Source organism: Aulonocara stuartgranti (genome assembly GCF_965226115.1).
Source record: "Aulonocara stuartgranti genome assembly, chromosome: 10".
Classification (NCBI taxonomy): Eukaryota; Metazoa; Chordata; class Actinopteri; order Cichliformes; family Cichlidae; genus Aulonocara; species Aulonocara stuartgranti.
The window spans coordinates 12,526,401-12,552,166 of NC_138946.1; the positions used below are offsets into that span (position 1 = coordinate 12,526,401).

Sequence of the window (25,766 nt, forward strand, 5' to 3'; positions counted from 1 at the left end):
TTAGACCAGGGGTCGGCAACCTTTCTGATGATGAGTGCCATCTAAAATTTCCTCAGAAGTCAATGTGCCATAGAATTGCACTAGCAATACATTTAATAATGCTTTATATCAACAGTTACACACTATATAGAACAACTTTATAGAATTATATTTGTTCGCAGATGTTGGCAGCTATCAGCGAATAGTTTTCCACTATTTTGAAACAAAAAAAAAGGACACATTTTATCCATAACATGAACTCCATAACTGCAAATGCACTGTACAACAGAAAATGCAAGTGCTATTTATGGTCTCCTCACAACAATGATAAAAAAAAACAAAAAACTGGACCAATATGGCATGTTTGTTAATACAGGGATACTCATGTTAATGTGATCTCTGGTTTCCCACTCAGAGACACAGGTCTCTGAGTGTCCTGCATTCAGAAAGCTACCTGAGTACACTCTTCGTGTGAGAGAAAATCTGCTCACACTGATATGTAGAGCCAAATACTGTCAATAAGGCCTCTGCAATGTTCTGAAGACAGTTAAACTTGTCAGGTAGTGATGTCCAGCAGGTGAAAATGCAAGCCCCATGAACACACACAGCTATGGATTCCAGCTGCGTGCGTAGTTCTGCAAACCTTGACCCCCACAGAGTCGAGCTTTTCAGTTCAATCAGCTGAATTTCGATGTCCTCTGTGTCCAGCCAGTTAATGCGAGACAAATCCAGCTCATTAAATTTCTGGTTTGATACAACTTGTTGGTATATGTTGATTTATATACATTTTATATCAGATAAAAACTTTGGTTGTAAGATTCAGATAACTATTTATTAAAAGCTGGACATTTTAAATGAGAATAAGAAAGAAAAGTATTTCTTTGTGCCCCCCTTTCCCTGTTAATGAGACCCGCCCCTGCACAGTTACCAGCCGTCAGCTACAAAGGATCCTGGTGTTATTTGCCTCTCAGAAACAGTTCATAACTTTCGGTTCAACTCATTTATGTCACCTAAAAGGTAAACCTGTTTCTCTATCACCTGTTCAGCTCTGATGACTCAGTAAGGACATCTCCTGGTTGCATCTTCATGTTTCCCTCTCACCACATATCCAAACCGATATCATAACTGATACTGATGACTTGTAGACAATAAAGTGAAAGTGGGGAAAAAGACCCTGAAATAAGTACTTTTAAATACAGGTTTATTTAATATTTCATATTACTTTTTGGTCTCTTATCAATATTTTTCGCACAGACTTGACAATAAGTCCAGTATCTTCCTGATTTAAATTCTGCCTATTCTGCAATCCAAACTAGAAGTTTGTACCCTCTTATTTAAAAATCTACTGCTAATGTTATGTCTGAGAGAAATAATCAAATGGGATATTTTCATGAAGTATGAGTCACCATAAGAGCTAAGAATTAGTTTCATTTTCTAACCATAGACAAAATGCATGTTAGAGTTTGGGTGATTTCCTCAACAAGTAAACCAGAGGCAAGACACACATATAAGCACACATAATCATAAGGGCACACACAGTGGGACTGGCTGACAGTATCTTAAGTCTAATCAGAATCTTAATTAGTCTGCTAGCAGCGTCCCATTAACATATATTCCTCCTAATTAACTAGGGACACACACATGCAGAAGAAGAGAAGCAGAGGCAGAGAAATTAAAGATGTTTCATGAAGTTACATAATATGAGAAAATAAATTAACAAAGTAGAATAACAAAAGTAAAGCTTGAATCCACCAACCTTATTCTGCCTTTCTCATAGGAAAAGGTTATCTCAATAGATACGGTGGGAAAAGAGCTTTTCAAGCAAAGTCAACAAACACATTTAACCATTACTTTACTCTAGATACGGAAAAGGAATGTGAAAGTAATTGGTCAGTTATCTCACAGGTTAGTATCAGACAACAACTGAATAAACACAGATTTAATACATAAAGTATATAAAAGGAAAGCTGAGTGGAAGAGAAAGATGTGTTAGGAACAGGGGTACGAGGAACACAGATGACCACAGGCTTCAGAAGATTGTCAAGAATCATCATTTCATGGGTAGGTGCATCAAGTGCCGCTATGCACAGATTTGTACAGGAAATGGGCTACAACTATTGCATTCCTAATATCAAGCAATTCCTAAACCAATGTCAGAATAATCTTACCTGGGCTAAGCAGAAAAAGAACTGGAACAGATTCTGTAGCTGATTGCTAGAGTTGAGTCTTGGATTATCAAAAATTGAATCACATAAGCATTTATATAAAAATGGAAGGTGGGCTTTTATATTAGAATACACTGAAACACACACTAACACGCGCACATATACTTCCGGTGTCTATATTTATCCAGATGCTCTAACACAAAGTCATACTTTTGTATTGCAATTATCCCTCAACACTGAGTCACCATTAAAAAAAATGCTGGTTTGATATATTGGCTGAACAGTCACTGCTTCCCTTTGTAAGTTTAATCGCAAACTGAAGACTGTGGGTGATGACCAAAAAAGGTGTTGTGGGTGAAAGATAAAAAGACACATTTCACACTCGTTCTAATGTCTTTGTTGCGATGCCAAGCTTGCCTACCGCTCTATGTCATGACTCATGTACTCCTATTCAGAGCCACAAGAGCTCTATTTCTACACCACGGTGGCTCTGTTTCAAATCTCAGCATAACATTCTGCTTGTGTGGAATGGAAAAGGTTATGCATAGTTACATACAATTTTGTTGCTATCACATGCAAGTTCTTTTGATTTATCTGGCTTTGGCTGGACTACAGTCATGTTAAAACATAGGTGTGTGTGTGTGCGTGTGTGTGTGTGTGTTTCATTATAATGGGAAGAGTGTTTAGAGAAAACTCTGCTCCAGTGAAAATGGGCTCTTTCAATTATTCATTCAACAAAATTCTTCAGTGGGAAATGTACAGGTGCAGAGTCTTCTTATGGCAGTTTTACTAATTTTACAGATTTGTGTACAATATTCCAAAGTTCATACATATGTGAATGACTCATTAACCTTCTGAAGTGTTGGTATGTGCTTTCCAGAAGATGAATCACAAAAAGAAGCCATCATGTCAGAAAATGACCCGTTTTAGCTTTTTTGTACTGCATAAGCATCAACTGCATTATATGTTGCAGTCGGTCATAATTCAAGTGCATTTGTCTACTTTTTGTTAATTTTACACAACTGGGAATACTTGCCATGCATTGAGATCACTCTGCTTTTTCCCCCTCATTTGAAATAAGTGCAAAACAGGCATTCTCTGAACTGTATATAATATTTATTATCAGGGAAATAATTTCACTTCCCAAGAAAAGACATAATTTTTACAGAGCTTGTCTTTCAAAAATGTGCAGCTATGTTCTTATGAGTGCCATATACAAGGGTTTTCCAAGGTGGAGGGTGTTGAGAGTGAGTAGGATTGATGCTGCTTGGAAAGAGGTCCAGGGCAGCAGGAGGCTAAGGCTTCTTCTGTGACTGTGTGCAGACATACTCAGCCAGAAAGATGTGTCATTTAGGCTTTTAAGATGTCATTCGTTCCAGATTCTCCTAAATAGAATCTAGAATTTCCAAAAACCTTAACTTTCCAGGAATTAAGAAAAAAAAACATTTTCAAACCATTTACAACCATGTATTTTATATGAATTAAATTTTAAACAAGGTATCTTGACAGGATTTCGTTATCATACAAATCATTACATTTTCACTATCCCTAAGGGGCAATGCAACCAATAAGCATTGTATAAATATGAAAAATGCTCAAACTTGTTTTACAAGGTTTAGAGAAAAATGGGTTTTGCCATTTTTACATTGGAATATAGAAGTATAAAAATATATGAAACAAAAAAGTGCTGTGAAGTACAAACACACATCCAAACTGTGCTTTGGAAATGCATTGCTATCTGGCCAACATGCACCCACTTCCCACACTCATACTCAGATACATCATGTGTTACAGCACTATTATTAAGATTTGTTTTTAAAATCTGAGTTATCTTTATATGTCTACAGCTGATGTGGATAGAATAACTTTGTTTATTATTGTATATTTTTTTTTAAATACTAGCCATGTCTAGATTGTGGTTATGGTCAAATACTGTACCATACTTTTAATATAGTTACTGTGTACTGTACTGTATCATGAGCATTATATTAAACAGGAGAAGGGAAATAAATTACAGGGAGAACAGATAAAACAAATGCACCAAGCCGCTTTTTTTTCTTTTTTCTTTTTCTTTTTTTTAAGTACAAGTATATTGTAGTCGGTGTTGTTAATAGTGTGAACTGTGCTGACCTGAGATGTTTGACTTTTGGTCTGATACAAGGTATTATTAGCCTCTTAATCACATGACCTTTTGTATTTGTGTGTTTTTGTGTTAGTGGTGGTGTGGACTAAGCTGTGTTTAGCTAATTATTGGTACAAAAATCTCGTATACATTTGCTGAAACATTATAGCAAAAACACCCTGCAAAGGAACATCAACTACATTCATCAAGACATGTTTACATTTTGGCAAAAACAAATACTTATTCTCCGATTAATAGCATAAGATCAAAGTGATCAAGTGACATTGTTGAATAGATTATTTACATTACATCTGCTTTTGCATTCTCTCTTTCCATGTTACAATATAAATGCTATTGAAAATCTTTTTTGTTTTTTTTTTGTTGTGTAGAAAGTTCTTAAGTATTTATTAATATGTATTAATATGTTTCAATTTCTGATTAACAATATATATGTTTGCTATATACATATATAAATATGCTTTTGGAACATGTTCCCAAATTTTTTGTTGAACTCCTCAGAGATTCACACCAACAATCATTTTCTAGTAGATCCCTCTAAAAGTGACCCAAAAAGAGAGCAAGAGAGAGAGAGATAGAAAGCTATATTAAAACAACAAAGACGACAAATTTTGTGACATAATCACCATAACCATTGAACAAAAATACAATATTTCACTTACAATGCACAGTTTTCAATCTTAAGAAAGCAGTGTGAAATTGACTATTTTGATAATTAACATATATAAATACCAGAGCTGAAAGCTCACTTGAATCTGCACAGTGTGTCTAACTTGTTTGTGAGCTGTTGGAGAGTGACTATAATGGTTAAGTAAATTATTTCTAGAAAAGAAAATTGTATTTTTAATAACACCACAAGTAACTATTAAGACATTTTTTTAATAAACCTGTAAACATTATGTATATGTATTTGTGAAATGAATTAAACACAAAAACTGAGTGAATATTTGGGTAATTAGAAAAAAAAAAGATTTACTTCTACACAGAGCATGCAGTGGGTCATAACTGTTCTTGGCCACACTTTGATTAAACATTAACATATTAATGCTTAGAGTATTCACTCATGCCTTAAGACTCAAAATGAATATCACTCCAGAGGACTTCAGCAATATGCGCAAGATTGTGTTTTAGGTAAATATCTGAAGTTAGCTTTCCCCTCTTCCACTATATTTAACAATGTTTATGTAGGTACAATTTCACATGTGAGGCTTTGCTACTCTTTTTTTTTTTTTTACCTCTAGTTTTGTTTTTGTTTTTTAACAGAGCAATTTGATGATCTAAATAGTATAGAGCTACAGGAAAGGGACTTTGGAACTGGTGTATCGCTGCCCTAGGTTTGTTTTAAATTGAAATTGAAATATATAGTGTAAAAAGATCAATAAGGTTTCTCTTAAAACACTCCCATGAGCACCAGATGTTAGAAGAACTATTGAGCCTCTATGGCTTATAACAACTTTTGTGCATAATCAGTTGTTCCACATAAATTCCACCTTCTGGGCAGTACTGTTAGCAAGTATTTTGTCATTGTTCTAAATTCATTGTGTATTGACAGCTGTATATTTTGTGATTGTCAACATATTTTTCAATGTAAAAACAATACATGGTAATTTTATACCCATATATAGTATACAAGTCTAGCTTGGGATTAAGATGAATAAATAAACACATTTGAGTCAAAGAAACAGAGAAACAAAAAAGTCAAAATAAATATTCAAATCGTGGTGTCAGTTGCTACTATAATGACATAATGCTTGTATATTTATGAATTCTATTCTTTCCATCGAACACAGGCACCCATTTAATTTCACTGACTGTTTTTTTTTTGTACAAAACAAGAGACGAAGAAACAATCATTATATCATCAAGCAATTTAAAGCAAACCCATGTAACAACGATAAACAGATAAGAAACAAATTAAAGGAAAAACAATGAAGTCACTGATCACTGAAGTGATCAAGTGGGGAGAACCGGTGGCTTTGTTTTGCCGATAGTGGCATTTTGTGGGAAGGTGGTCCAAAAACCTACCAACCAATAAACCAAACAGAGATTTTGGTTATTACATTAGAATACAACTAAGAGAATATGTTTTGGATTAATTTTCCATCTCTTCAGCAGAGTTCCACAAAATTGGGGAATGAATGTGAAAATGCACTGAATTGATTTTTGTGACACATGGTGGCCCAGCACCATCTTAATAGATTATATGTTGGATTATCCTTTAATTTGTCATGCATCTGTTAAAATAAATCTCATTTAAGTGAATAACAGGAATAATATTGTTTGTTCCCTTAGCTGTCTGACACAGTGGATAGCACCCAACAATCATAATAAACTCACTGTATTTTCTTTTAACATGCAACTCTTACTCAATCAATCTGGAATGTTTTGGTAATTTCCCCATTTTCAATGATTTTTCAAATAACAAAATCCTAAAAAAGTATATTTCAGGCCCCCGTGTCCCATATAAACATGACATTTTGATATAATTGAGACAGAAAGCCCTATTAACCTGAAACTTGCTTCAAGTACTTTGAATTAGTATCGGTAAAAGTAAATGGTCATTATAAAGTGTCAGCTTATCCATTCATATCTCATTTATATAACAGTTTGGCAATTACTGTTTAGTTTAAATCTAAAGTAATAAAAACATAAGAAACGCAAACATTTTAAATAACGGAAAGATCCACACATCCCATAATACATAAAATGTTAAACAAATACTCAGGAACAGGCACCTTATGTTTGTAATCTCTAGTGTAAGGTTTTCACGTGTAAGCCAGCAAATGTTCTTTTCCAAGTTATGACAGATCCAGTCCGTAATTTACCGATTCAGTCTAGCAATTACAAGATCACATGGATAGAAAACAAACAAGACACAAAGACAAAATTAGCAACATATTTGCTGTTTGGTCTTGCCCTCATGAATGTCCTTTTTATTAAAAACATTTTTTTTATCCTAATTAACGTAATAAAGCCAGTAAACAACATTAAAGAAAGAAAATACAGTTGGAAAGATCATCCGTGACCATTTGTCAATAGAGTTTACATCAGACAAGTCAGGGATGGTGATTTTTAGCTGTGAAGCACGCCTCCGTAGTCTGCTTTTCTTTTGAGTCATGTGACGCTCCAATGCATTTCGGCCAAAATTGTGCCTGGCCAGCCCTGCTTTGCGATACTGTAGAGCTGAGCTGTCATATGTCAACATGGTATTCCGTGGGTCATTGAGACCCAGAGCCAGCTCTGAAACACCCATATCGTTCTTAATATCCAGGGTGCCCAAAAGGATGTTTTCATGTGGGTCCATCTGCCCAGTAAAAGAGTAAAGTTTGTTAGATTCAAGTTTATGTAGTGTTGGGTTTATTTTTGAGACATTGGCATTGACATTAGCACAAAACTCATTTGAAATCACCTGCACATCATTTTCAGATACCTTATTTTTTTGATCAAGTCCAATTGCTGCATCATCCACAAAGATTGGTTCCCACAATGACTCATGGCCATCCATATCACGTTGTTTCATTCTTGCATACAGCGTGTCATCTCTGCCAACTACATTCCCCACCAGCCACTGCAAGCACATTCAAACAAAACAATATTGCTGTGGTTCAGTTGATGGACTGGATTAAAAAAAATTGTTACTGTTACATTTTGCAGTTTATGAAATAATTATCTTCTAGTGCAGCGGTCCCCAACCCCCGGGCCTCGGACCGGTACCGGTCTGTGAGTCGTTTGGTACCGGGCCGCGAGAGTTGAGGCTCAGGTGTGAAATGTATGGTTTTCAGGGTTTTTATCGGTTTTCAGCGTTATTTTGTTATCGTTTTTATCGTTAACTCTGTTTTCCTGGGTCTTTTCACGTGTGTTATGAATAAATCTTCTTTTTTTCGGTACCGGTACTAGTTTTATTTTGTTGTATTTATCCGCGACACCTTAAAGGCCGGTCCGTGAAAATATTGTCGGGCATAAACCGGTCCGTGGCGCAAAAAGGTTGGGAACCGCTGTTCTAGTGTTTCCATTTCAAATTCCATGTAGACATAACCTAAATGGTTAACAGAACAGAATTCCTAAATTGCTATATAGACTGTGCACTCTTTGAAATAGGTCACAGGATATAAATGCAGTTATTTTTCTATTTGGTTTTCTTTGGCATTTTGCCTTGAGTATTTCAGCAGTCCAGGTGCAGCCATGTTAGGGTGATCATTTGCATTTTGTCAAGGCGAAAAGCCATCTGTCTCCGAGACCCTCCTCTTTTTCACGAGTCATTTTGGCTTCCAAACACGGGCTACAACAATCCTACTAAGCTGCTTTAACAGTGAATGTTGTTAATTATTATTCTGGACTCTTTAGACAATCTGAATAATCCATTTTCACTGTAAATGCGATTTCATGCATTTTCATGCATGTAGAGGTAAAACATCAGATGTGGTTTGCCTATGTATTCAAATATATGTTTCTAGTTTTTAATTGTTTATGTAAACATTTTTCTGAAAACCATACTAATTCTCAATAAGGGCCCCATTATACCTGTCCTCTTGTGGTGGCAGAGCAGCATTATACAACAAAGTTGACGTCAATTTGACACCAAGTTGCAATAATTCTGTTGCAAGCCACCCTTTTGCCAATTGTGTAACCCGGGACATTGTACTACTGCTGCCAATGCTGGGTTGAAGACACAAGGATCACATTGGTTCTTATCACCATTTTATTGATGAAGGCCAGAGATTTGCAGACTATACAAAGTGAGATGTTGCAGCAGTTTGAATAGGTGAGACTTTGTGGGGAAAAAAAAACTTAGCAATTTTTTGACTTCCAGTTTTGGCTTCTTATTATCTAAGTGCCAACACCTATCGTTCACGAGAATACTGTAGTGGGTACCTTACCTCAGGCGAGCATAAATGGATGTGGCTGTGTGAAGATGTCAACTATGTTGTGCAAAGTGACCAATGCAGTGAGTATACTGGACTCAACAAGTCCTTTCTAAATGCTCGTAGGCAGGTAGATGACCAAACTACAGGGACAAGCTAAGCTATTAGATAGTTACCTTGTTTGGATCCATTCTCATCTTTTCATTGTTGGCCATAGCTGTCTTCTCCGCTGCCTTTTTCTGACGCTGAGGGCCCCGGCCAAAGAAGATGTAGTTTACTAGGGCATACTCCAGCAAAGCCAGGAAAACAAAGACGAAGCAGCCCATCAGGTACATATCTATGGCCTTGACATATGGGATTTTGGGGAGCGTTTCTCTCAGGTGAGTGTTAATGGTAGTCATGGTCAGCACAGTGGTAATACCTTAACCACAAAAAACACAAAAAAAGATATTGAGAAATTCAGTAGTCAGATTTAAAACTGCAATTTTGCCCTTTGACCTCAAGATCAAGGTCAGAGGTCCAGTTTTCAGAAAATCTTGTCAATCTGATAACTCAAGAAAGAAGTCATACCATAGAGAAATCTACGACAAATCTTGGACAAGTCTGAGTCCCGGCCTGTGAGTCTAAGGTCAAGGTCAGAGGTATACTTCTCTGAAAATCTTATCAATGCAATAACTCATGAATGTGGCGATGTAGGATTTTCAAATTGATGCCATACGGGAATCAACTAATAATCTCAAATGAGTTCAAATCTAAGTGACCTTGAACCTCAATGACAAAGTCAGAAGTCAACTTTTCTAAAAACCACACGAGTACAATAATTCAAGAAGGAAGGAATATTAATAACGTTGTGAAAGTAAGGCCTTCACATATAAGGTGAAGGCCTTACTGTATAATATTGGGAAGTGTAAAATTTTCTTAATAATAGTGACCAAATAAAAGGAAATAAAATTGAAAAAAGACTGAGATTGTGGAAAATAGATTTCTTGCAAATAGCAGAGCAACTCAATAATATGTACTCTTTTTTAAAAATGTCAGTAAGAGGGACAAATATAGAAATGTGTGAGGAAGCTTATGTTCTGACAGTTGTGTTCACCTATCAGAAAAATGGAAAGCTGTTGTAGAGTTTTATAGAGAAAACAAAGAATGATTTCCAGAAGCATCCTTTGTTTCAGCAGGGTTGGATAAGTCTGTGGGAGAATGTGCACTGCTGGTTTTTTGTGGAATGCAGCTGGTGTGTTGGGTTGTCCAAGACGGACAACGGTTTGTTCAGTGACTTGCTGCGCACCATTGGCTGAAATGCCTCCAAATGCTGGCTGCTGATTCGATTGATTAGGTGACCTTGATCAGTGAAAGTAAAGGGTTTGCCCCATGATTTTAAAAATATGCTTTAGAAGAAGAACCTGAAGTGGAGTATTTTGAAATTCAAATGTCAACCTTGATCTTGTTCATTAGTGGAGAACTCCTATTGAGAAAGACAGTTTTTCCAAAGCCTTCCCAAGCAAACTGTCAGACTATGCATATCAATGTGTTGAGAATTTGCTTATTATGCACGGCACACAAACCCCTGCAAGAGTTATTACATGGCAATTTTTCCCTTTTTTTTGTAATTTTTAACACAATGTTCGCTCTTGGATGTACATGTGTTGGGCTTACATTAGCACTGTTCTATTCATATAAAGGAAATGAGAAATGGTAAGAGAAGCCAGATTCTAATGCTTATATGAGAACTTACTAAAATGGTTAAATTACAGTGCTTACGTGTCCTCCTACATATGCCTCATTCATTGAAAAAACAGCAGTACTATTTCAATTCTAGTGAACAATTGGAACAAAATTTCTAAAGTAGTGAGTAACATATAAATAAATTAGAATACATTAATTTAACAACCATTAAAATGCTGCATTTAAATTAAATTACAATAAGAACGACAACAAAAAATAACATCAAGTACTATAAAAGTGCAAACTCTGCTGAGGCAGCTCACTCATTTCATTTTAATGGAGTAGTATTGTGTTTTGTATATCAGGATTATCTTTGTTTGGCCAAGTTTGTGCACACAAACACTGCATATTCAGTGTATATTTATTTAGTTAATTTTGTTGTTGTTTTTAACGTACTTGTTGTACAGTAAAAATTGGTTAAGGGCAGCACGACGTGTGTTTACTTTGATTACACAAACATTATGTAGGAGTAGGTAATAAACAATGGGTACTACTCTGTATATAAGTGGTCATGAGTAACTTTATTATATATTACACTACAGTATATTTCTAACTAACTATGCAGTTCATTTTCTTTCTCTTGCCAATACTTTCTTTAAAGATTTAACACATTTTGGGGTAAACCTGAAAGAAAGGAAGATGTGAAATGTAAAACTGAGATCAGGGGTCAAATGGCATGACCTTACAATATTCTGTAGGGCCATGATATCCTGTCTCTCAAATGAAAATACCATGAAAATTTTTTAAGATGGCGCCGGTGAGGTCGGTGAGGTCGGCTGCCGTCACGACTGCTCCGACCACTTTTTCTTTGTCTTTGTTTGTCTTTGTTTTTTAAGTTAGTTTTCAGCGTTTCTAAATCGGCAAAATCATCACCATTGGGTACATTAGGTATGACAGTGACACTCTTGTTTCTATTGGTATACAATGTACTCACAATTCGAAGTTTTTAACTCCGGATCCGAGCTGGCCGAGTGAGATCTCGAGGGAGAACAAAGGGAAGCGGCGGCGGCCTAGAGGGAAGCGAGCCGGCGTCAGGAACAGGCTGAGAGCTCGTGCACACCGCACACCTCTGCCTAGCATCCTGCTCGCCAACGTCCAGTCACTGGAGAACAAGCTTGACGACCTCAGGGCCAGGATAAAGTTCCAGAGAGACATTCGGGACTGCAATCTCCTCTGCTTCACCGAGACATGGCTGAACCCAGCGGTGCCGGACCACGCCATCCAGCCGGCCGAGTTCTTCTCGGTTCACCGCATGGACAGGACACGGGACTCGGGGAAGTCAAGGGGAGGCGGCGTGTGTTTAATGGTGAACAACAACTGGTGCAACAGTGCGAACGTTGTTCCTCTCACACGCTCCTGCACACCAAATCTGGAACTACTGTCCATCATGTGTCGTCCTTTTTATCTACCTCGGGAATTTACATCGGTCATTGTAAGTGCCGTTTATATTCCACCACAAGCGGACACGGTCACCGCCTTATGCGAGCTGCATGAGGCACTCACACAGCACCAGACACAACACCGGGACGCTGCGCTTATTGTGACGGGGGACTTTAATAGCGCCAACCTCAAACGCGCAGCGCCGAACTTTTATCAACACATCACCTGCCCCACCAGGGGTGAAAGGACACTGGACCACTGCTACACTACGGTCAAGGACGGCTACAAGGCACAATCCCGCCCCCCGTTTGGCAAATCTGATCACGCCGCCATCTTCCTCATGCCAAAATACAAACAAAGGCTGAAACAGGAAGTTCCGGTTCAGAGGAAGGTCGCGCGCTGGACGGATCAATCGGTGGCCGCGTTACAGGACGCACTCGATGACGCAGACTGGGGCATGTTCAGAAACAGCTCAGACGATGACGTCAACGTGTTTACGGAAGCGGTTGTGGGATTCATCGGGAAACTAGCGGATGATACCGTGGAGACAAAGACTATCACAACGTTTCCCAACCAGAAGCCGTGGGTGGATAAAACCATCCGCGACGCTCTGAGATCCCGCACCGCTGCCTACAACACGGGACTCATGACGGGGGACATGGACCCGTACAAAGCCGCGTCATATAACGTGCGGAGGGCGGTGAAAGAGGCGAAGCAGCGCTACGGGAGGAAACTAGAGTCACAACTCCAACAGAGTGACTCTAGGAGCCTGTGGCGGGGACTAAGGACAATAACGGACTATAAAGCACCAACAACCGGTATGACGAACGCGGCCGTGACTCTGGCAGACGAGCTGAACACTTTCTATGCTCGCTTCGAGGCTGCAGCTAAGGTCTCCAACAATGCTAGTGTTAGCGGCGCTAACGGCTGCAGACAGGAAGATACTGCCAGCACCGGAAACGTGCTCGTCATCTCCAAGCATGAAGTAAGGAGAGCCTTCAAGAGAGTGAACACCAGGAAAGCAGCAGGACCAGACGGCATCCCAGGTCGTATCCTAAGAGACTGCGCATACCAGCTAGCTCCTGTGTTCACTGAGATATTCAACATCTCTTTATCTCAGTCGGTGATCCCCACATGCTTCAAAGAGTCCATCATTGTTCCTGTCCCGAAGAAACCCCACCCTGCTTCTCTCAATGACTATCGCCCTGTAGCCCTCACCTCAGTAGTGATGAAGTGCTTTGAACGCCTGGTCAGAGACTTCATCATTTCTTCACTACCAGACACACTGGACCCACTACAGTTCGCTTACCGTCCAAATCGTTCCACAGACGATGCCATCTCTCATCTCCTCCACACATCACTCACTCACTTGGACACTAGAAGGGGGAATTATGTTAAAATGCTCTTCATAGACTACAGCTCTGCATTTAACACCATAATTCCCTCCACACTCACCACCAAGCTGGAGCATCTGGGACTCAGCTCATCTATGTGTCAGTGGATCTCCAACTTCCTAACTGGCAGACCACAGGCAGTAAGGATGGGCGGACATGTCTCAGCCTCCACCACTCTCAGCACTGGAGCCCCCCAGGGGTGTGTTCTGAGCCCCCTGCTGTACTCTTTGTACACATATGACTGTGTGGCCACTACCAGCTCCACCACCATCATCAAGTTTGCTGACGACACCGTCGTGGTGGGCCTGATCTCTGATAACAACGAGACGGCCTACCTGAAGAAGATTAGGAATCTGGAGAACTGGTGCCAGAGGAACAACCTCCTTCTAAACGTCAGTAAGACAAAGGAGCTGATAGTGGACTTCAGCACTAAGCAGGAGAGGAACTACCAGACCCCTGTCATCAACGAGTGCCCAGTGGAGAGAGTGGACAGCTTCAAATACCTCGGAGTTCACATCACGCAGGACCTGTCATGGTCCTGTCACATCAACACCGTGGTGAAAAAGGCCCGACAGCGTCTCTACCACCTCAGACGCTTGAGAGACTTCCAACTGCCCTCCAAGGTGCTCAGGAACTTTTACTCCTGCACCATAGAGAGCATCCTGACGGGAAACATCTTAACCTGGTTCGGGAACAGCACCATGCAGGACAGACGAGCTCTACAGAGGGTTGTGCGGTCAGCTGAGCGCACCATCCGCTCCGAGCTCCCTGACCTGCACTCAATCTACAGCAGGCGGTGCTGGACCAAGGCCAGGAAGATCGTGAAGGACCTCAGCCATCCCAACAACAGACTGTTCTCTCTGTTGAGGTCAGGAAAGCGATTCCGCTCCCTGAAGACCAACACAGAGAGACTGAGGAGGAGCTTCTTCCCGCAGGCGATACGGTCTCTCAATCACACCACCACACAGTACTGACCCACACATATAGTTCTTACACACACTGGACTTTCTGGACTTTGTTTTTGCACAACACTGGTCACTATATTCTTCATTTCCGGTTAATACTTGTACAGCTGCTGTTATTGTGTATATATTTATTTATATTTATATTTCTTCATACATTCTTATATAGTTCTATATTGTGTATTGTGTATTTTGTTGTACAGTTATTTCATTTTTAACCTTAATTTATATTTTATTCCTTCCTAGTTAAATTTACCCTTTTTAATTTTTCATATTTATTTCCTATCTTATTCATAGCCTTTTCCTTTTTTGTTTTCTTTAGGTCACGAGCAGTTGTCCAAGCATTTCACTACATATCGTACTGTGTATGACTGTGTACGTGACAAATAAAATTTGAATTTGAATTTGAAAATTAGACACTGTTCATATTTTTGCAAGTGAGGAAACCCAGTGGTTCAGGGGGTTGGGACGCTCATCTTGTAACCGGAAGGTTACCAATTCGATCCCCAGCTCTGTCTGTTTTGGTCGTTGTGTCCTTGGGCAAGACATTTCACCTACTGCCTACTGGTGTTGGCCAGAAGGGCTGATGGTGCGATATGGCAGCCTCGCTTCTGTCAGTCTGCCCCAGGGCAGCTGTGGCTACAACTGTAGCTTGCCTCCACTAGTGTGTGAATGTGAGAGTGAATCAATATTGGAATTGTAAAGCGCTTTGAGGGTTTCGAAAAGCACTATATAAATGCAATCCATTATTATTATTATTATTATCATTATTATTATTATTATTAATGCATCACATTCAAAATGAGCAGCATTATAGACTTATTTTACTTTTTTTATATATTTAATTTGATTTTTATAGCATTTAAATTGTGCTAGTCATTGCATCCAGGCTTTAAGAAACATTTTTTCAGAGCATCCCAAGAGTTCTAGCCAATTAATATAAATTAATACTGGTCAAAATAGGATTCAAACAATTTTCCCAAGCTGTTGTGATAAGAGCTTAACAATAACAATAGATTTTTGCACATAGTGATCATGTGACATAGCCCTTACAAGTCCATTTTAATGCCTGAAAGGAGGTCAGGATAAAGTAGATTCTGAATCTAGTATGGCGAAGGATGTGGCCAAACATTTCCCAACTCTGACCTGCCTCTATTATAAAACATTAACTTTTTTCATTAAATCCCATGCATGCCTTCCCCTGGACCACTACATATAGCCCAGTCGTCAATCAGCAAAATTGCCTTGTTGACAAAAAGGAGGGGTTGGGTAGAAATATAGATTAAGCTGAATGAATGGAATTCGGTAAAAAGAAGACAGTGAACCACTGATAAACACAGAGTAGCTCGTTACAAATCTCCCAGGCAACATGGGATTTACATAATCAAGAATGACTGGAGGAAATTGCGGCTCCCCAAAAAAGAACAGACGGTTTCTGGTTTAAAAGTAGAAACAAATCAGCCTAGTCAACCATCATTATAGTTCTATGATTTAACCCTATACTTGATTAATATTTGACCCACTAACACCCACAATACTTGCAAAAGATACAGTAACAGTGTGGTTTATGTGTAAAGTTCAAAAAGTTCACAAAATCGAGGAAATAAGCAACTAGAGATAAAATGAGAAAAGATGAACAAGAGAATGTAAGATGCATGCTCTTCATTTTTGTATTTAGTACAACCAGCACACAGGTTGGGCAAGCTTTCAACTACATATTCCCCTTTTATTGGCCTATTTATTGTTTTATGAACCTTACCTAGAGCCACTCTGGCAGCAGAGGCATCGTAGTTGATCCAGAAGGAGACCCAGGAAAGGATGGTGATGAGAATAGAAGGCATGTATGTCTGTAGGATGAAGTAACCAATGTTTCTCTTCAGCTTAAAACTCAGAGACAGACGAGGGTAAGAACCTTTGGAGAAAGGAGAATAATAATTAAAAATAATGTTTAAAAAAGAGAAAATGTCACGGTCTGTGGAGAAGAAATGCTGGTGTGTGTGGTGGACCCAGGTGCGAACGCAAGTGAGTAGACGGGAGTGAACTTAAACTGAAAGCGAGCCTTTATTATGGCTGATGACATAGAGTTCAAACAAAGCAGAAATACCGTGACCAAACTAAACTATAACTAAACTGGGAAACTGATACTGTGATAAACTATAAAGACTCAGAAAACTATGACGATGACTGCAAAGACTGGCCGTGAAAACATGGAGGGTGGGAACACAGATGACGCGACACAGACTGAAAGAAACACAAAGACTAAATACACATAAGGGATGATCAAGGGAAGTGGAAACACATAAGGGGGAACAGCTGATACACATGGACCTAATGACAGGACAGGGAAAGCGAAACTACATACACTGACATTAGACACAGACTTTCAAAGTAAAACAGGAAACATGGAGATTAGACGTGACCTGAACTTAACCACACAGACATGACGCATGACAGGTAGATGCACGAACCAGGGAGACTGAGTACAGGAGGAGATGACATAAACAACTAAGAAACAAAGGGCTAAGCAGCACCCTAGAAATTAACTAGACGAACTAAGCTAGAGCATAAATGAATACAAAAGATACATAAAACTCAACACTGGGTCGCACAACCCAGGACCATGGCAGAAAAGATGTGAAATGCCAAAGATATCAGGTGTGTGGCAAAAAATATGAACACAATCATCAGTAATCAGGATCAGTTTGAACCAAGTAATTTAAATTTGTTCTTTCCAATATCACTGACTGATGAGCAACTGTTTTTTACTACCTTCCTTAAAAAAAAGGTCATGGCACACACTCAAAATAAAGCTTAAAAATCTGAAGGCTGAAACATGCTTCATTAGGAAAACAGGGGTTTGTGACCATGTTGATCACGTGGTTCTGTCAATGACAGTGGTGTTCTGTCAGGCCAGAGGAAAAATCTCTGCAATTCTTGACTAAAATTTGTTTTGTGGTATCCAGAGGATAAAGTCTAACTTTCGTGATCTTGTGACTTTTGTTCTATGAAGATGAATGAGGACAAATCCAGGTTATTCCTGTATAGCCTGTTATTTGAAATGTCAGCATATATGTGATAGAAACAAATACAAATTTGGTATACAATAAAGTCTTACTACAATTGTCCAACTACAACACATTTCTTTGAGGGTTTTTTTTTCCAATTACAGAGTTTTTCAAATTAGCACTATAATTATGACAGTTTTATAACCAAGCTGTATCCAGTGAATGTTTGACACCAGGGGAATTCCCCCATTTCTATATTGGGTAATAAAATCCAGCACACTTCAGGTAGACACTTGGGTAAAGTTTCTTGCATACTAATAGTATACCAATACACAACAACACACATACATACACGCACAAGCAGTGTGTGCAGACAAAACAAGCTTTCATTGGTGCAGCTGCAACATTCATATTGAATTTACGTTACGCTATCATTCAGTGCAGCGGCTTTAACTAATCACCAAAAAAATCACTGTCCTGCTCACAAATGCTTGTTTGCATGACAAAATCATGAATATGAAAAACTTGAACATATGAATATTTCATTATATCAGGCAGTGTTCTCTTTTGTTTGTTGTTAAAATGTCATGGTATCATCTGCCTCCGAAGACAATGATTCATTCAAAGATCTGTATGCCTGTTTGTTTTCATGATGTTTAGGATTTCTGGAAATTATTTTTTCATATATATAAGTTGAAACAGTGAAAAAAGTCAGTACTGATAAAGTATGAAACATCTAAACTCTTTTATGAATATACAGAGACACTGAGAGATATAATAATGAAGTAAAATTACTAGTAATAATAGTAACAATGATAATGAATCATGATTTTTATGATGCGTTACCTGTGGAGAAGACAACATTCTTGGAAATGAGCTTATGATCCACAATGGAGAACTGGGGAAGTTCGATCTTGTCTACTCCTGTCACAGCATTATCTCCTCCTCGCCAGTAGAATTCAATGTCATCTGTAGTGTAACCATCTGCGAGACAGTACAAGCAACAAGAATAACTGATTGACAATAAGGTCTACACACTATATCTGTTCACGATCTATCCCATGTCGTTCTTGTATATTTAATTAGTAATGATTAGGTTTGCATTTGTTACCAGTTTACAGTCTTTTGACTTTAGATGCAGTCACTGGGCTTTGGTTTACTGATGAAAAATTCATGGCAGTCCGCAAGGAAAAACTCTTTTATTCATTTGAATTTTTTTTTTTTTGTAAAAGCATGTGCATTTTAAATATGCTTCCTATTCCTATTTGCTTCCTTCTCCTCAAAAGGCCTGCATAGTGTATATATGGTTTGAAATGTTTCTAAGTTGTGGGTTTGTTTACCTGTTATTATTTTCTAGTCAAAACAATCGACTTTTGTGCTCTTAACACTCCTTGAACCACACATATAACAGTTCGCAATACTGCAACCTTGGAAGAATGAATGCTGGTCATTAATTTTTGTGTAACTAACATATTAATTCTGTTAGTTACACAAGTAAAGCTCAGTAGTGCAATTACTGTGTGTTAAAATCTTATTCAAAGCCATCTCAACATGAAGATACCCTTACTATTTAGATCTCTCACTACTGTGCACTTCGCAATAACTGCAATGTGGCAAAATATTTATATGTGAACTAACGGTTGTGAGTGTGAGAGGAGATGACCTGAGAGATAGCTAGGATTATAGCTAAAATGAAAACCTAGACCTTCTGTGGCTGATTACCAAGACTACGTGAAGTACCTTCTTAAGGTCTACTAGAACATGGACAATCACTACTGTGACACCACAGCAACTTTGATCACTGAGATGCTTGGCTACAAGATAAACAGCCACAAAAGGCAGTACCCTCCATCAAGATAAAGGCAGCATGGAGGAAGATTAGCCAACTATTGGTGCTGCTAATATAACAAATGGATGCATAAGAAGTAAGCTGCCCATACCTGAGGCCTTAGAAATTGTCAAGCAAAGTCTCACAGCTATGGCCAGCTGCTTGAACCTGAGAGACTGAAGCCAGGTGGCAACAAAGAGAGGGAAAGTAGTCAGAACTGAGGGGATTGTACTACCAGAAGGCAACACTACAAACAACGAAGACAGCTACAAGTACCTGCAAATTCCACAGGCAAATGGGAACCATCAAGAGGCCGCTAGGAAATCTGCAATCATCAAGTTCTTGCAGAGAGTAAGGAAAGTCCTGAGAAGAACAACATCTAGGCAATCAACACCTATGTCCTTCTAGTTGATAATAATATCGTGCTGTGATAATAAGCTGGCCAAAAGAGGAGATAGAAGCCACTGACGGCAAGAAAAGAAACTTCCCTATTATGCAGGGATGGTTTCACCCCAAATCCAGCACCTTGAGACAGTACACTAAGTGTAAGGAAGGTGGGCTAGGACTAGTGAATGTCAGAACCAAGAATGGGACACCCAAATCCAAGATGGCCACAACTGACCGTGTGCTTAGTGAATACCTCAGGCAGAAGAAACCCAAGAAAGAAGAGGAGCAAGAGTAGGAAATATCATGGAAGGACAGGCCCCTGCACTGCATGCACCACTGACAGGTAGAAGAAGTGGCTGATATTAAGAAAACCTATCAATGGTTAGACAAAGGTGGACTGAAAGACAGCTCACAGGCACTAATGATGGCAGCACAGGAACAAGTTCTAAGCAGAAGTTCGATGGAGGCTTATCTGTCTGCTTTTTATTTTTATTTATTTACTTATTGTAATTTTTTTTTGTTAATGTGTATGTGACTTTCGGTCATTCTTCTATAACAAAAAGTTTCCAAAGAAGGAATGGTAAAATGACTTCCTCAGTACAGGTGCCAGAAAAGAAAAAAATCCTCATGGAGTGAAGTGTATAAGGAAATTATATTAGTTGAGATGACTGAAATGAAGTCAGGACTGGTCAGGGGCAGACAGAAATAATTTTAGTTTGGATGAATTTTTTAAGCGACAAAAAATCCAAAAGTACTAGCTTACTACGTGTAGAAATGGATCCTGGTGTAGAAAGTAATATTAAATAAATTCTAACAACAGCTTATCAAGCTTAAACGTGCTGCTGTTGTTTAGCCGCTGGTTCCCTCTTTCTGGTGCAAAGTGGGCCAAAAACAAACAAGAGAGACGGACTCGCGACAGAAAAGCCGATCAGCTGATCATTGATCAGTTTCATGATTGAAGTAGCAGCAGGAGAGCGAGGGAGAGGGAAGAGGCAGTCACTCCATATATCGGTTGTTATGCTTAACGTTGGAATGCTTTACAAACATTCAGAGATGAACTTACACACTTGCTTTACTTCTCTCTGGGATAACTTTCTCTGAGATGAAATGCTGGTTTGGTAGCGACAGGTCTCGCACGCCACAGCAGCTCTATCACGTGACGCATACTGCTCTGACGTGCTACGGTTATGAGCCGAGTTACGCCATGTCGCAAGTTTTGTGAGGCGTTTTTGTGATATTTTTTATTTCTCTCCGATATCCGATCAAATTAGATTAAACAAGACTGTTGCAAATAATTAAATTTTTGCTTGATGCATAAAGTTAAAATATTAAAACTAATAAAACAAATTTTAAAACAAGACTTTTTCATTTAAATACATTTTATATGATCGATTATGCAGAAAAAATAGAATTGGGCTGAAAGGTCTATTGCTTTATTACGTATTCAGGTTGTGTATCATGTTTTTTAAAAGTAACTAATTACTTTTGAAAATAAGTAATCTGTAAAGTAACTGGATTACTTTCTTGGAGAAATAATCAGTAATTATTTACTAATTACTATTTTCAAGTAACTTGACCAACACTGATGACAGCCAATGAGTGCGAAGGATATCTTTGACTTGTAGAAGACCTGGTAGTAAATACATGAGAGGGTTACCTAGACAACAAGAGTCTTTCTGAGCCATGTGCTTATGGTGAATTGACAATATGAGGTCATAGCAGTAATTATCAATCTGTGTTGTGGACACACTCAGGGGGGAACAGAGCTACTGCATGACTGAAGTGGATGACTGAATGGGGGCATGTTAGGAAAAACAAACTGTCAACAAACAAGGACTACACACACCTCTGTACTGTAATAGCATAGATGAGTAGAAGTTTGACCCAGTGCTCTTATAACTTAGTTTTTAGTTACCTAAGAACTTTAACCCTTAGACTGACTTTGCAATTTTATTTTACTGAAGTTTTTGTGTCAAAGTGTTTAGCACATTCAGATTGTCTTAATTCCCATCCCATATGAAATTAACTGCAAGGAATATAGTAAGAGACACAAAATAAATAATTAGTTGAGAGTATATCTATTAATTACAAAATGGTGAAATAAGAAACTTGGCTTTGTAACTATTAACTGGCACAAGATTACAGAACTTAGATTAAAAAAAACAATAAGTTTTAAATAATAATAAAACACGGGGTGACGATATCTATTTTACACTAGCACAAAACCTTCTCTTATGGATTCCAATGTCAGAGAGCACCGCCAGACCAAAAGTAAATGAAATTGTTCACGATAACATCAGAGGAGATAGCAATACAATACTAAAGCTATTTAACTGGGACTCTGGCATATCTCCCTGACCAAATCTGACTCCAGGCATTTTTATCAAGCTTATGAAATAATGTCTCAGTTGATTTGTTTTAATGGGCAAAGAAGGATTTTGGAAGGAGATAAAACACTGGCTTTGATATTGCTATGGGCAGAAGATAATCAGGGATAATAAAAAAAGTGTTTTTTTATATACTTATTATAAAAGAATACCAAGTTCTAATACATATATTAAATACCACTGGCATGCAAGGTCATGATAAAGCATTATGAATCAAAACAATCATGTTATTCTTCACATCTATACTTTTTTTCTAAATATATTGTAAATAAAACTTGTAAACACATTTGGCATTTGCAAACATTTGAAATAAGAATACTTTGAAATACAGTATGCTGTGACTCCCTAAATTTTGACTGTTTATTGAAAATTATTAAAGTCACCAAGCAAGTCCTTTGGATTATTTTTTCCCCACAGTTTATCAGACGAAATGCATATCAACTTAATACATATTAATAGACATTCTGTGATGCGTAAACACATGTGTCCACATACACATTCACAAACATCACCATCACTCTCACACAAAAATCGATACTTGAAATCCACCCCCCGACAAATGCCTGCTTCACGCATAGCCCAGTGAAGCTGAGAAGGATACTCAACTCTAAATATGTCTGCAACTAACTTTGATTTTACAAAGTTCAAAGCGACTTTAATGTTATTCCTAGTAATTAAAAAATATCTTTAAAGTTTTGCAGTATACAGCAAGCTGCAGCTCACTTGGATGCCTGGACAGGGGCGGAACATCTAAAGATAAGATAAATAAATAAGCCATGCAAGCCCACGTGTGGAAACCATTCACACCCCAGAGAATGTCTGCAGTTTCCAAAATGGGCTCTGATAAGCAGTGATGGCAACAGCGAGATAGAGTGGAAGTGGCTGTCCATATGATGGGGATCACTGGTGCAGAAAATATAACTATAACTTGACAGAGATGCTGTAATGAAATGATAGTTTCATAGTGAGCACATATCGACTGAAACATCTAATGTAATGTGCCTTTTACTTTCCCCTCAGTACATGTAAAAGTTATCGAATACGTACATAGCTGTCTTAATTACTTTGTTTCATTTTATGGCTTTTAAAACAGCTTTGCTGAAATGACCAATTTTGTCGTCTTGTGTAGAGCCATACATTTTGTAAAGTTACTACACTACAAGTTTGTAAAGCTGCTACACGAAGATGCTTCTTGGCTAGTGTTCAATGTTTAACGGCTGACTGATCCTAATCTTGGTATGATTTATTGAAAAGGTTCACAGCTACTGTTGTTATGAAGTCAGTGTTGTATCTTTTGATCAAATCAGTTTTCTTTTGAAGGTAGGGCTATACAGCAGCATATAGACTGTATATTACTGTAACAGCGACACTGAGCATTATAAATAATGTATGAATGGCATTTTCAAATGCAAGAAAATCCTTCAATAATAGTCTAGGTGTGAAATTTTGTATACTAATACAAACTTTTGTACCATAGGATCTGAGTTGATCTGAATTGAAGCATGATTAATACTTTGAGATTTGTGTGCACGGTAACAGATTAATTAACTTTAACAGTTTTACATCTCGCTATGCTGATAAAGTGTCCACTGTTCCAAAACCTTATTTACTTGTTATGGAGCACTTTTGCCATAGCATGAATAAAAGCTGGTAAATCAGCGGTTTTACATTTGCCTCTAAGTCACATAAAGTTCAATTTGAAAATAGAATGGCTAATGGAGCGATACATACAGAGTAAGAAAGAAACACTTGTGGTGGAACTTTGAGAAAGGAAAAAAACACTGATGAATTTATAAAGGAGATAGATGGATGGAAACCAGTAGTCTACCCTTTTATATTAGCACTGGGAGTCCTTTAAACCTTTTAAGTGTGCATGTGTTTTCAGAGGTTTTGTCTATTGGGTATGTTTTAGTGGCTATGATAATTACACATACATAATCTATTTGATGGATGCTCACAGCCACAGTTAGTAATATCCAGCTAGTTTCTTAAGAGAAAGAAAACACTCCAACCACATTAAAAGAGAAGGATGTGCGCTTGTGGTACTAATGAGTGGACATATTGTGAGGTGAGCTCATATGTACACCACTAATGCTCCACTCCTCTCCATCTTCCTCTCAGTTGTTTACCATCATTCTCTGAACTCAGACAATTTGTTCAACTGGACACTACAAAGCAGGGGGTTACATTTGCAGTAAAAATATACATGAAGTTCCCATTTAGATTTTATTATAGTATTTTTTCTTGTCTGTCCCCTTGGCATGACAAACTATATATAGATGATATGTGGCAGTTGTGTGCATTTGTGTATGCAAACAGCAACAAGGACCTGCCATGATCCACTTCTATTCGAATATCACATGAGTGGCTAACAATACTCATACTGGCTATACCCACAAAGGTATAATTCGTATAAATACCAGGTAACAAACTGGTAGATAAACTTCTTCTACATAACATGGAAGCTCCACACATATGAGCAAAGCTCAAAAGGGTATTGAAACAACAAAATGTCAAAGGACCAGGAACTGGCGGGTAAAGCAGCAAATAGATAATAGACAGTGAGACAATATGAAGCCTCTTAACAATAATGAGCACCTTGAAGCAACTGTTATTGTAATTTGGTGCTATATAAATAAAGCTCAATTGAAACGAACAAGTGCTGATGAGCCCTTTCCATTGTAGGAATAAGACCCATACCATCAACGCTTTCAATGTCAAAATAGATATTGGCTTAAATAATAAAGTGGCCACAAGAGTTGGTATGGCAGTAACATCAATACAAACAAACTTCTGAGGGCACTGATGGTTCCATCTAAAGTCCAGCACCATGAGACTCCACCAGCCATGAAAAGAAGGATGGTGAGGATTAGTGAGTGTCAGTGCCAAGATCCAGTTGTGAGAGCCAATACATATTCCTGATGTATTCAGAACATTTCTGAATACATTAGGAAGATGGGTATTGGGGATGAACTGCTATGAGAGTGCCTTAGGCAGCAGAAGATGTATAGTATGTTGACAAGATGGCGCTGGAGTGACGGCAGCCTTTCCAAGTAGCTCTGCAACACCGCACCTTTTTTGTTAACTTTTTTAGACTAGGCTTTTCAAACTTTTTTTCACCTTCGGTGCAATAGACTCAATACTTGAAATGTGCAATTCACTTGTATTTTTATTTTTATTCCTATTTATTCTATTTATCCCCTTCGTATATTTTATTTATATTGTCTCTGTATTTATATATATGTGTGTGTGTGTGTGTGTGTGTATATATATATATATATATATATATATATATATATATATATATATATATATATATATATATATATATATATATATATATATAATATTCTGTAACTCTGTAACTTCTGTCGGTGCTGTGCTTTTTTGGAAATCGAATTTCCCAGAGGAACCCACCCGAGGGATTAATAAAGTTCTATCTAATCTAATCTAATCTAATCTAGTAATGAAGAGGAGGAGTAAAATCTATGGGATACAAGCCCCTCCATGCAATGTATGCATCATCAGCAGATAAAGGAAGTGACTGAGATC

The 25,766-nt window shown here is 38.1% G+C and overlaps 1 protein-coding gene across 1 annotated transcript in view; it reads right to left on the reverse strand.

Moving 5' to 3' along the window:
• Positions 1 to 3,276: 3,276 nt before the first annotated feature.
• The window catches only part of gabrb2b (gamma-aminobutyric acid type A receptor subunit beta2b), a 64,701-nt gene continuing 42,211 nt past the window's right edge, over positions 3,277 to 25,766 (reverse strand). The window contains exons 6-10 of the mRNA XM_082547995.1: positions 18,459 to 18,596; positions 16,367 to 16,519; positions 9,323 to 9,567; positions 7,715 to 7,852; positions 3,277 to 7,588 (exon numbers count right to left, since the gene is read on the reverse strand). Of these exons, the coding sequence (XP_082404121.1) occupies positions 7,241 to 7,588; positions 7,715 to 7,852; positions 9,323 to 9,567; positions 16,367 to 16,519; positions 18,459 to 18,596 (1,022 nt within the window). The 3' untranslated portion in view covers positions 3,277 to 7,240. The remainder of the gene's footprint in view (positions 7,589 to 7,714; positions 7,853 to 9,322; positions 9,568 to 16,366; positions 16,520 to 18,458; positions 18,597 to 25,766) is intronic.